Source organism: Oreochromis niloticus, linkage group LG5 (genome assembly GCF_001858045.2).
Source record: "Oreochromis niloticus isolate F11D_XX linkage group LG5, O_niloticus_UMD_NMBU, whole genome shotgun sequence".
NCBI lineage: Eukaryota > Metazoa > Chordata > Actinopteri > Cichliformes > Cichlidae > Oreochromis > Oreochromis niloticus.
The window spans coordinates 34,761,265-34,774,839 of record NC_031970.2 but is presented as its reverse complement, the minus strand read 5'-3'; the positions used below and the strand labels follow the sequence as shown (position 1 = coordinate 34,774,839).

The window sequence follows — 13,575 nt, the reverse complement described above, 5'->3', positions numbered from 1 at the left end:
GTGCAGAAAATCTCCCATGAGGCCATGCTCCTTGCGCGCGGTACATGCCAAAGGTCATTAGTCTTACTCAAAGTTTTAAGTTAGTATTGGGGGACAAAATTATATTGATTTTGAACCATTAATAATTAAAGTTCAAGACAATGATAAGTATGAATACCAGTGTCTCAGTTATTTTGAGTACTTTCTATGAGATATATTGAGTAGATTTAAATAATGCACCCTGTGTTTCAAATACAGAATTTTTTCTTTTAAATAAACTTGAACAAAAGTGCTCAGTTCAACTCAAAAACTGGTGTTGAAAATTTAAGCATTCTTTTCAGTATTTTCAACTCAAGATAACACTTTTGTGATTTTCAAAGATTTAATCAAGGTCATCTAACTTAGAATTATAATGATATTTACTAAGCCCCTGAATAATTTTTTAGGGTGCACTGATCCATCACAATACGGAGGGTTTGCCATCTCACATCAGTGACATCAAGAGTCATCATGAAATGTGTTTAGCAGATGTTTTGTGTCTCACTGAGTCTCACCTCCAAGGCTCCTTTGTTGCAGACAGTCTTCATTTGGACGGCTACACCATGTTCAAACGCAACAGACATGTGTCCTACACAAACTTTCCTCACATGGCCAGCAGAAGTGGTGGTGGAGTTGTTGTGTATTTGAGGAATCATTTTCAGGTTCAGGTAAAACAGTATCTGCATAATGTCACTGATCTTGAGTTTTTAGTGTTGAAGGTTCAGGCTCCATTCCCTGCGCTCATTGCGGTTGTGTACAGACCTCCAGACTACAGTTTGACACCATTCATGCAAAACCTGGTAAGTCTTTTAGATTCACTTGAAATAATGGACCGTCACCCAATCATAGTGTGTGGAGATTTTAATGAGAACCAGTTACAGAGTGGAAGAAAACAGATTCTGGAGCAGTTTCAGTCGAGAGGGTATTCACAGCTGATCACTTCTGCCATTACAGACAAGAACACCCTGCTTGACCTCATTTTTATTTCCCAGCCACAGCAAAGTCTCCATTCAGGTGTCCTGAGAACATATTACAGTTACCACAACCCTGTGTTTTGTGTCCTGTCCTCCAGCCAATCATGAAGTCGTCTGGTGAGTTTTGAAACACATACAGATCATGTTTGTTATAGAGTTTACTGTGTGTGGGATATAAAAAAGATTTTGTGTTGATAATGGAAGGCTTCCAAAAAAATTGGCTTCCCTGCTCTGTCTGCAAGAAAACCATTGTACAAAAGCTACCTTGATTTTTATTAACCCTTGCTTCTTGGAATGGTCAGCACATTGTAGTCAAATCATGGCTAAACTTAATACAGAGCAGGGAAGATCCCCTTCTATTTTCATGCAGCTCAGATGTGGAATATGCTGCAACAAAGTATTAAACTGACATCATTTATTGTAAATTGTTATATCTATTTTTAAATGACCAATTCTAATAATTTTAAATTTCATGATTTTTAAATGTCATCTATTTTTGTTTTAACTTGACTTTACTGTGACATATGTATCTCAATACTGTTAAAAATAAGCTTTCCCACAAACTGCTTTCCAAATGTTAAATAATAAATAAAAATCCCTGATATATGCAGGTCTTTATTCTGGGCTATATGAATACATACAGACAATCATGTTTTTTTTATTACAGTAGATATTTTTTTGCAAGTAAACAAACGTCAAAAGTTTTCAAGTATCTTTAGGCTACCAAAGATTTCTATAATAATATATTCACAGGAGAAAAACATTTTTACAGGCAACAGAATATGTATGAACACTGATTTACACGCACATGTAAAGTTTACAGTGGAAGAAAACTGAACCTGGAGCTGTTTCAGTCGAGAGGGTATACACAACTGATCACTTCTGCCATTACAGACAAGAACACCCTGCTTGACTTCATTTTTATTTCTCAGCCACAGCAAAGTCTCCATTCAGGTGTCCTGGGAACATATTACAGTTACCACAACCCTGTATTCTGTGTCCTGTCCTCAAGTCAATCATGAAGTCTTCTGGTGAGTTTTGAAACACACACAGATCATACTTGTTACAGAGTTTACTGTTTCTAGGACATAAGAAAAGAGTTTTTGTTGATAACGGATGGCTTCCCAAAAATTGGCTTCCCTGCTCTGTCTGTAAGAAGACCATTCTACAATAGCTACCTTTATTTTTATCAACCCTTGCTTCTTGGAATGGTCAGCACATTGTAGTCAAATCATGGCTAAACTTCATGCAGAGCAGGGAAGATCTGCCTTTCTTTTTTAATGCACCTCAGGCCTGGAATATGCTGCAACAAAGTATTAAATTGACATAATTTGTTTTTCATTCTTAAATATATTTTGAAATGACAAATTCTACTAATGCTTTTGTCATGATTTTTAATTGTCATCTATTTTTGTTCATAGTTCAGTTTACTCTGACGTATTTATCTCAACACTGTTAAAATTAAACCTTTCCCTTAAAGGGCTCTCCACATATTACACAACAAATACATAAATCCTTGACAAATGCAGGTATTTCTTATGGGTCATATGAAAAAATACAGTTAAATTGTGTTTTCTTCTTTACAGTAGTTTTTATAGAATCAAGTTTTTGGATCAATTAATCTTGTTGATCATGTTTTACAGGTACAACACTCTTCAAGTATCTCTAGGCTACCAAGGATTTCTATCATTATTTATTTAGTAGAGCAAAATATTTTATCGGTAACAGAATATATATGAAAATTGATTTCAATGTAAATGTAAAGTTTGTAAATCCATTTTCTGACTTGGCCTTTATCTGGGTGGGTTTGGGTTTGGGTGGATAAAGGCCAAGTCAGAATTCTCTTAGCAGCTATTTCTGGAAATAGCTGCTAATAAACAAAAGACATCAGAAAGTATGGGCTTTAGGTGTAGCCCATACTCTCTGATATATTAATTAAATTTACTAACTGACACCCTATAGCAGCATTACATTCACACTTGGGGGCTTAGTTGGGTATGTGAGCGGTGTTCAAAGGACTTTTTTTTGTGTAGATGTATTTTCTTCTGACAGGGCAAAAACAGTCCTGTCTCCTTTGTGGTGAAACCTTCATACCTCCCCATCCACAGCTGAACCAACATCATCTTTAACACCATTCATGAACTCCTGATCCCAACCTCAGCCATCACTGCTGGACAACACAGAGACTACATGCCAAATACAGACTGCTGCCTTTATAACCTGCCATACCATGTGTATTTTCAGCGGAGAAGATGACACACTCATCACTCTACCTGCTAATTCATCTGCAGACCATCACCATTTTGCCACACTCCACACCTCTGAAACCATCACTGATGAGTTATGCTGAAAAATCTGTACTTCCTGTCACGCTACAGTGATCCTGAGACCAAAGAGAGGTATGATTCTTTGTCTTTGATTAAAAAAAACAATTACATGTCTGCAGTTTGAATTTATTTTCTGCTTATTTCATAAATGATTCTGGACTCAAACAATTGAACTTGTAGGCACTTTTCAAGTTTACATTTACACTTTGTCTCTCTCTGCAGCTATTGTTGTCTTGTGAATTCTTCCATTTCACAACTGACACATTAAAACCTCATCACAGAGCTCTTGTCTATTCTCACCATCATGTGACTGTCAGATTGCTCTGGACTCTGGACTTGCAACAAATATGAGGTATTTTAAAATAATTCATCGTTTAACTTCTCTGTAGTTTTTAGTCTTTAATACCTATAACATGGTTTTCAGTGTACCTTTCAAAACATGCTTATTTTGTGAGAATGCATTTCAGCTTCTTAGACTGTATAAAGTACTCATAGTATTACTGTTTGAACACTCTTATAGTGACCATCTTTTGTGACTTCATTGCTACTGATCAACCACCTTGGTCCAGGAAGATAAGAGGGCTGCAGCCAATCTTTGAATCAGTTTGTATCACCAGAATTAACAAACAATATCAGATATATGAAAATGAGCTTTCAACAAATGTGGATTTTTTTTTTTTATTGTGTCTTGACTGTGTTGAAATAACACAAGAATCTATATAACGTGTTTGGGAAAATAGTAGATTCACATTTTTCTTAACTCTGTAACAATAGCAGGCTGGATTCATACAAACACACAGCTTTCAATCTTCAGTTGTAGACTACACAATATTAATCATGTAATTCTTTTTGAGAATGAGAAAAAAAAAAACCAAACACTGCATTGATCCATTCTCTTAATGTTTCTAATTTGAAATGTGAAAAAATGCATATTGAACATGATAAATCATTACGTCTCATATAGTGTTTGTTTGAATCCTCCCTTCATATGGGGTGTCAATTAGTATATGAGCACAGAACTTGTGTAACACTGCTTTCTCCACATTCTTTGTTATAGTATTCTAATATATAGGTAGTTGCACACACATACTGCAGGATCTTAATGGTAAAGTCTCTTTCAAAATGAACCCCTGCTTCTCAGACCATGATTAACAATCCCCTGTAGCTGTTGAAAAGTGCATAGTTAAAATCTACTGATATGAATTACTGTTTATCATTTCTTTTGAGGAAACACAGCTGACTTCAGTTTACATAACAGTGCAACCATAACTTTCATGTATATGACTTCACAGTTACTTTATGAGAGATTCCCAGCTACGGCACATTGGTAGCAGCAATATGTCAAAACCCTTTAGAAGTTAAAACAAGGAATCATTCACTGTCTAAGAAAAGGCAATGATTTATTTCCCATCGAATTGATTTCACAACTTTAATGTTCTTTATCCCCCTTTCTCTCAATATGTGCAACAATTATTCAGCTGTGTTACTGTCCATGTCTGAAATGTATCACAAACTGGACTTTATTTAAATATTATTTAGGCCCTATGTTTATCAAATTGTACCTCTCTTTCAGCTGCCCGCCTCCTTCTGCCTCTTTTCAGCAGAAATTCTGCTCATTCACCTCTGTTCAGCGCAACGTACTGCTTCTTTGCCTCTTTTCTGCAGAAATTATGCTGAGTCACCTCTTTTCTGCAAAATTTTCAGCCTTTTCACCTCTTATCAGCACAATTCTCAGCAGCTTCTGCTGATTTCAGCAAAATTATCAGTCTGTCCACCTCTTCTCTGTGCGAATGAGTTTGGGTCAGTGACATGAGTAGCTGCGTTGAGTCCAGGAGGGCCAGGTTTGAATCCCGCTCAGGGTGACATTTTGTTTTCACCACCATGCAACTTTTTCCAACTTTTCAACTTTTTCAGCTTTTCAGCAGACAGCTTCAGCATTAAGGCATCCACACAGCATTTTCGCAGGAAATGCAAATTTTTCTAGTTTGTTTTATTTTGCGAGTTGGTTATTAGATGCTGCTCCAGCCGGTCAGAGAATCCCCCGCCGCCCCGCCCTCTCCTCCCTGTGCTGCAAGCAGCAGGCGCACCTCGCACCCCAGCAAATGGGCGATAGCAAACCGATCGGTGCCTATGCCATTCCCAATATGCGCTGGCTGACGTCGGGGCAGCATGAGTGCGAGCATTTTTTTTTTTTTTGCCAATACCCGTGATGCCGCCCCCCACCACGATGCCGCCCCGGGCAACCGCCCGTGTCGCCCGTATCTAAAACCGCTACTGCTGATGACACAATCCTTCAGACTGATAGCACTGATACCACAGATTCACCAGAGCGTATTAGTAGATGGCCAGAGGTTTTTATTGTTCCGCCATTTTCTTATGAAGTGGAACATGTATTAAGAGAGGGTAATGCAGCATTTGATAAAGATGGGAAAGTAATTACACTGACACGAGATCAAAAACACAACATACTTGAGACAATGGGGGAAGAAATCTACAAACTAAAAGCTTACCCTAGTACAACACAAATTGGCAAGGCTGCAGAAGCTTTAGTTAGAAAACATCCCTGTCTGAAAGAGAGGAATTCTGACACTGGGTGGGAAGGGTGGAAGAATAGCCTGAAATATAAAATGGGAAACCAAAGAAAGAAGTTGGCTAAAGCTGGCATCATGGATGTTGCTGTGAATGCTGGAAAGCGCAACAGAACAAACCCAGATGGAGCTTCACCAAGGGCCAATATTAAAAGACCTAGGAGAGGTGAGGTCAACTTCCTTCCTTCTTATCCTTCTGGAGAAACAAGGGAGTCTCTGGAAACCAGAAGACTTGAGATGGTAGAAGAGTTCAAGAAGACCTCAGCAGAAAGCGACATCCCTCTCATTCATCAGTATATGATGCGCACTTTTGCACTCCGGCGTGAAGAGATTGTCACAACTTCTCCTCCTGTATCAGAGCTCAAGGACAGATGGCCAGCACTCTTTCATGAGACACAGGTAAGTACAACTACGTATATAACATTTGCTGCTCATATAGTATGCTGTGTTTTGCTTATAATATTTTTGGAATTCTCCTCAGCTCTACTTTGAATTTCATCGGATCACCAATCAGAATCTGCCACATGTGTTTTATGCTGCAAAAAGAGGAAAACTGGACGGGTCGGTGAAAGGATGGAGCAGCTTTTGTTGGCATATGGAAAACAGGTATTTAAAAATACTAATTATTATTCTGCTTGCTTGGCAGTTGCCATTGTTATGTTTATATATATTTATATACATTTATTTATTTATTTATTTTCTTGGACAAAAACGACATCTATGCAACTAGAACAGCAGCTTTGGCCGGCCTACCAATGTACCTCAAGGAGGATTCTTCAGAGATTTTCAAAACATGCAAAGTACTTGGGTATTACAATAATTTGCACATTTGAATTTAAAAAAGGTTGAAAGGAGTTTATAAGTCATCTGGACTTGGGTTGAAAGTTGAAGACGTGAAGTTGAATGACTTATAAACTTCTTTCATCCTTGATTTGACTACCTGGATGAATGAAAAATGAACCTTCACTGTCAACTTAAAACATGTTATGATATATAGAATTTGAAAAACTGAAGAAAGGTGCCTGACCATTTGTATTTATGCTTTTAATAGAGATATTACAGATGAATAATTGTGCACTCTGTATTATATATCTTAGGATGAAATTGAGTTCTATGAAGCCACAATTGCTCTGGTTGCTGATGTCGATGAAGAGGAGGTGCCTGGAGGAGTTCCTTTCTCACCACGCCAAGTGTTCATAGTACTTGAAGATCAGGTTGTTATGACTCATCACTCATGGACTGATGCACTGGTGTGTTTGTTTGGGCTAATCTATGCTCTGCATCTGAGCTATCCTGAGAAGTGTACTGGCTTTTTTGAGTTCATTCAAGTAGTGTTGCTGAAGCTAGACGATGAGAGAAAGCAACTAAAACCAAAATTGCAGACACTAAAAAATGAGCTTGTGTAGATGATGTTTGTTTTTCACTGTCAGTATATTCGTGCTTTTTCAGTTATCTGTGAATGGCTTCAATAGTTTTATTTGTTCAGGGTAATTTGCTTTCTAAAAAGCAATGTGGAGAAAGCTAAGAATAAGGAGACAATCCATATATGACGTTTTGTTTGTGATTGAAAAAAATCTTCACATAGTGTGTAATCTTAAGCTTATTTCTAAAAATATATTTTAGTTACATGGAAATCTTTTGGGAGATAACTGATAATTAGTCAATATGTACAGTATACTTTCAAGCTTTATTTTTTAATTGTGTGATGAGTGCCAGTTCACTTGATTCGAGGTCTGGGCAAAACTGTTGAGAAGCCACAAATACCTTTGAGACATTCTTAGTTCAGCTCTTTTCTATAGTTGCATTGCTGTAGTGCATGTGATTTCATTATTATACTAAATGTTACTTAAAATTGTGATTGTTATGGCTCTAATTGCCTCTAGACTATTGTTTTTTATGATGTACACCTATGTAGCGGGTCTACATTACTAAATTTGTGTTTTGTATATTTAATCGATTTTCAAAATGCTACAAAAAACATTCAAAATTCCCTAAAAGCGCACGTTTTAAAATGCCTAATTATTTGTTATTTGATAATGGCTTTAGCAGTCATAGTTTATGACTGAAAGTATGGTTGTATTCATTCTGTATTTTCTCTGCAGTTAAAGTTAATAAAAACTGAATGGAAAGAACAATAGCTTGGTTTTGTGTTAATAGTACTTGAACCATTTGGTGCAATCGGTTTCCCCAATTGGATTAAGTTGTTTAAATGCAACTATTTAAGTTAATTTAACTTAATTTGAATATGAGCATGTAACACTTTAAATAAGTTTGAATAAATACAGCATCTTAGTACAACAAATTTAATGGTTTAAGTTAAAACATACTAAATACAATGAGTAAATGAACATAATGCATTTGAGTTACATTATCATATTTACTTTGGGTTCTCGGGACTCTAATGAAGTACTTAAATAACCCAAAACTGTTTAAGTTATAAAGCTTGAATCAATTGGTGCAATCGGTTTCCCCAAATCATTTGAGTTAACTTAACTTGTCAGGTTTTACAGTGCAGCAATATCCGGCCTTAGAGAACTCACATAGCAAAGCCAATTTTCCCAGTGTTTTACAAATTTCTCAAACTCAAAATTCACTAAAAAGTAATCTTTTCCATCTTATGAATCTCTAAAGTTAAATCAACCCAGCTGTTTAATGTTGGTGGATCCTGTGTTAGCCATCTTTTGGCCAGTGCCTTTTTACTTGCAGCTAGCAGCACACCAAGTATTTATCTATACCCTTTATACATATTTTTATGTATCCTAAAAATATGGATTTGAAATCAAAGGGTAAATATGTGCTAAAGATGTTTTGCATCACTTTATGGACGTCTCTCCAGTAGTTCTTAATATTCTTACAATCCCAAAATATATGGTAGTGGTGTGCTGTTTCATAGCCACAGTTCCTCCAACATTCACAACTTCCATCATCATAGTGCGGCTTTAAAGTTGGGGTAATCAAAAAACGGGCCAAACTTTTCCAGCAGAACTCCTTCCATATACACTGACAAAAAGGCCATGTTGGATTTACTTAATTCAATAGTGGACATTGGTTGCACACAACTGTTTTGCTTTGGCAGAAACTTAAACAACTGAGTTAAATCAACACAACTTCTTCATATTCAATAAACATGTTGTTAAGGTTCAAAAATTGGAGAAAAGGAGTACGGAGGGCTCACAAGCAAATAACAACTCTGGTCCAGAAGATGTGATCAAAGCAAAGATTTATTGTTTACACGCGTGGAGTCCGACGCTGGGCAAAGTCAGCAATCGAACTGAACTTACAATAATTAGACAAAGGTTTTATATGGGTAAGACAACAAAGCCCCCTCTTTTGCAAAAACAGACACAATACAGCTTACGTCAACCTAAACCACAAAATGTTCCGTTAACTTTTACCATAGTTTTAAGAACATTACGTCTCCTCTCCATCCCGGTGTCGCACCATGAACGCATTCTTATCTCCCAGAACATCAGGTGCGCTTCCTGTAACCATCTGACAATACGCCGGCACAATTTGCAATTGCAGCAAAAACACATCTTAACTTCTTACCTACTAAAATGAATCTACTATGGGGTGTACGTGTGTGTGTGAGTGTGTGGGTGTCTGCTGTGTATGCCATGTATGTGTCATGACCTCTCCTGCACCCCGGCTCACCTCACACCTCTCGTCCTAGCCAGACATAAGGCCTGCGCTCATACACAGCTGAACTATGTGTGACTTCTAGACTAAATGTCACACTCAAATGATGATACTCAAACCATGAAGGAAACTTACTTAAACTGAACATAAATGAAACTTAAAACTTACTTCAAAGGATATAAGTGATAAATGATACAAACTTAAATCTTAGCTCTAAAGGATATAAGTAATAAAAGATAAAAATAACTCCAGGCGTATGTCATGTAAGCAGGTGTGTTGCAATTCCTTTCAGAGCTCCTGTCCTCCTCACCGTGTATTGGCTGATCATTAACGCCTGCCAAGAGTTTCTGACCCTCACTTGACCAGGAGCCACAGCTCTTTAATAAGCTCAAATGCAATCATGTGTAAAAGATTAAAATCATTTTCATAACAAAAGTTCTTTCTTCTCAGATCTGCCAATATGTTTGCTCGTCTCTACTACAGTTTAATCATTGAAAATCACACTGATCAGCATACTTTGTGGAAATTACAGATTACATAATGGCAAAAGCATTTTGTCAGACCCCTCAATGTGCATTTTGTGTTGATAAAACATGACTGAAACATGTTTAGATGAAGTAAGGTGAGCTCTTGGAATATTTTAATCCTTCACAATGTTGTCATTTTATTTCAACACTATACAATAACGTTTAGCCCAGTACTACTTCGTCACTTTAATACTACATGTCTTCATATTAAATGATGTTCAACAAAGTCTAGAGTCTGGTTAACATAAAAATGAATGGATCTACAACAACTACCATCCTCCTATCTTTATCCTGGTTGCAGAGGGGCTGGGGCATAACCCTTAAGTGATAGGTTACAAGGCAGGGTACACCCTGCACAGCTCACCAGTCTATCACATAGAGACAAACAACAATTTGCACTTACATTCACGGGTAATTTAGAATCACCGGTTAACCTAACCTAACTCTAACAACTGCATGACTTTTAACTGTGGGAGGAAACCAGAATACCCAGAGAGAAACCACTGCAAACTAGCCACATTGTGGATTTGAACCAAGGACCTTCTTCTTAAACCACAATAAATAGCGATAGCATACACGTGGTGTGTGTAGTTGTCTGCACTCCAGTGATTTTCCTGCATTTTGAAATCTCGTGCAATCTTGTGAATTTCATGAGTCCAGACACTAACCACTCTTACTAGATTGTATCATGTCATCTCAACAAGAACAAATTTGTCACGGTTTGCGGGTGCAAGCCGTGTGGGAATTAATTGGGACCAGGCAGCGGCAGCTCAAGTGCAGGTGAGAATTTATTAACAGCAATACAAATAAACAGAAATGGCGGGTGACACCAACAGGTAAACCTAAACTGGGAAAACTAACAAAGCAAACCAGAAACAAAGATGCAGGGAGGTCCGAGGAAACACACATGGAGGGACACCGAAGGGAAACAACACAGACGAACCAGCAACTAACAGAGGCAGACACGAGGTTTAAATACACAGAAGGATAACGAGGGAATGAGACACAAAAGGAGGGCACAGCTGGGAGTAATCCGACCTGACGAGACAGGGGAAAAGTAAACTGAACACACTGAGATAAGACAGAGACTTTTAAAGTAAAACAGGAAACACATACACGTAATGACACAGACTAAACACAGGGATACACGGGTAGAAAAGAATGAACACTAACCGAGGAAGAACAGAACCAAAATTACAATAATAGAAAACACAAAACGCTGGGTCAAAAGGACCCAGGATCATGACAAAATTAGGTTGTTGAATTTCATACAGATCCTACATGATTTAATTACGTTCAAGATAGAAACATTAAATTTTTGTGTTCAAATTACAAGGTAGACTTTTTTAATGTAACAACCACCCAATTTACTTTTTTCAGTATACCAAAAGAAGTAGAGGCGGCTGCTCAACTTGACTGAGATGGATGCCTTCCTCAAACCACGATCCAAAGCGCACGAGACTGAAATCCCTTGCGGTGTCACGAGATTTAACATTGCTATATTATTGACTTACTTCACTCGAACATGATATGAACAATTTAATCTACCCTCTCTGCATATCATGTAGTTTCTACACTATATAGTTACACTTGACTTTAAAGCATGAGGTAATTGTCTTAAATACACACAAGATGCTTACATAAATCTAAGAGATGGCCAATCCCTTTTTTTCAGTATATGTGATTTTGCACTTTCCCAATGAAAAGAACCAATGTTTTGCCATTCTTCTTCTGTAATCACCAGAACTTCCTCTTTCTCCCATCTTTCCTTTATATACTTCATTGAATGAGGTCTGAGATCATGAAGAAGTTTGTATATTTGTGAGATAACACCTTCCTTAAATTCTGACTTATAAGCTTTTATAAAGAGTTGGATAAATGGCCTTGCTGCAGTGGGTATTTAGTTTTTAATGTTACAAGTATCAAAGTTTCTTAACTCTAGATATCTACAGTGGTCTTGGTTTTCTAAATGAAATGTTTGCTTTAAAGTTTGGAAACTCATGATTTCATCTTCCTTTACAGTACCACATACCAATGTGATTCCTTTTTCTATCCAGTTTTTAAAACTAGGGTCCATTTGATTTGGTGTAAATTCCGAATCATATGCACACCATTTCAATATTTTTATATCGTTCTCCAGCTTATTTTCTTTTACCACCATTTCCCAAACCCCTAGTGTGGCTTTTACCCAAGGATTTCTTATTTTGGAAAGGTAGTCCTTTAGATTTTTATCTGCTAGAACTGCCTCTATATGCATATTGGTTTCGGTTTTGCATTCAGTTTCCTTCCATGCTGCTAAATATGATGGATCACACCAGTGCAACACTGCCCTGATCATTCCTGAAGTATAATATTTTTTAAAACATGGCAGGCCCCATGGCGGCACTGTGGTTAGCACTGTTGCCGCAAAGCAAGAAGGCCCTGAGTTCAATTCCACCATCAGGGTCTTTCTGTGTGGGTTCCCTCCAGGTACTCTGGCTTCCTTCCACCATCCAAAGACATGGGGATAGGTTAATTGATTAATCTGAATAGCCCATAGGTGTGAATGGTTGTTTGTCTCTGTGTGTTAGCCCTGTGACAGAGTGGTGACCTGTCCAGGGTGTACCCTGCCTTTCACCCTGTGACAGCTAGGATAGGCTCCAGCACCCCCCTGCAACCCAGAAAAAGGATATGTCACGGCGAGTGGGATGAGCTGTGTGGAAAATAATAAAGGAGGATCCAATCGCAGGCAAGAATGAAGGTGAGAGGGTGGTTTATTAAACACAAAATGAAATGGACAAAACAGCAAAACGGGACCAAAACTATCTAAACTGAGAACAACTAAACTACTGACACAAACCAGGACCTGAACATGAAGGAGAATGAGCGGAGGTAGCAGGCGACGGACAGCAGGGAGACACACAGATGAAGCAGGGTGGATACACAGATGGACCAGCAACTACAATGACTAAAGACGTGACTTAAATACACAGAGAACCACAGGGAGAGTGGACACAGCTGGGAGTAATTAATGAGACGAGACAAGAGGTAAAACTGAACACACTCACATGAGACACAGACTTTCACAATAAAACAGGAAACAAGAACACTACACCAAGAGACAGAGAATGACACATGGAACCTGAACTCACACAAAACATGAGAACACAAATCCTAAATACAAATAAAAAGAAACATGGAACTCTAATAACAATAATCATCATCACCAAAACACCAAGATAACTGAAACATAGTACCAGAGAAACATAAAGAATAATCCATGATGCAAAAAGTAAACCAAAACATAATAAACTCAAACTAGAAAGGGAAAATTTCAGAAGAAATTTTATGTGTGCCTATGCCGCTGGTAATCAGTGTAGTTTGCCATTCATACAGCTACAGAGAGCAAAACTCAGCAGAGCAGCCATTCTCCACCATGAACTATGGTAAAAACAAACACCGCTCGCGCCTCACAGATGACAGCTTACAGTTTTGGGTAAAGATGAAGTGACTTCGTACAGCG

The 13,575-nt window shown here is 37.8% G+C and overlaps 1 protein-coding gene and 1 long non-coding RNA gene across 2 annotated transcripts; both read left to right on the top strand.

Moving 5' to 3' along the window:
* The first annotated feature begins 2,612 nt into the window (after positions 1-2,612).
* LOC102077788 (uncharacterized) lies at positions 2,613-4,891 on the top strand. Its single transcript, XR_002062085.2, has 3 exons — positions 2,613-3,391; positions 3,542-3,671; positions 3,840-4,891. It is a non-coding gene; the product is annotated as an uncharacterized LOC102077788 (long non-coding RNA).
* Positions 4,892-5,551: 660 nt separating this feature from the next.
* LOC109202121 (uncharacterized) lies at positions 5,552-6,740 on the top strand. Its single transcript, XM_019358465.2, has 3 exons — positions 5,552-6,306; positions 6,389-6,513; positions 6,638-6,740. Exons 1-3 carry the CDS (start codon positions 5,797-5,799, stop codon positions 6,738-6,740), a joined length of 738 nt encoding a protein of 245 aa, XP_019214010.1. The 5' UTR covers positions 5,552-5,796.
* The last annotated feature ends 6,835 nt before the right edge of the window (positions 6,741-13,575 follow it).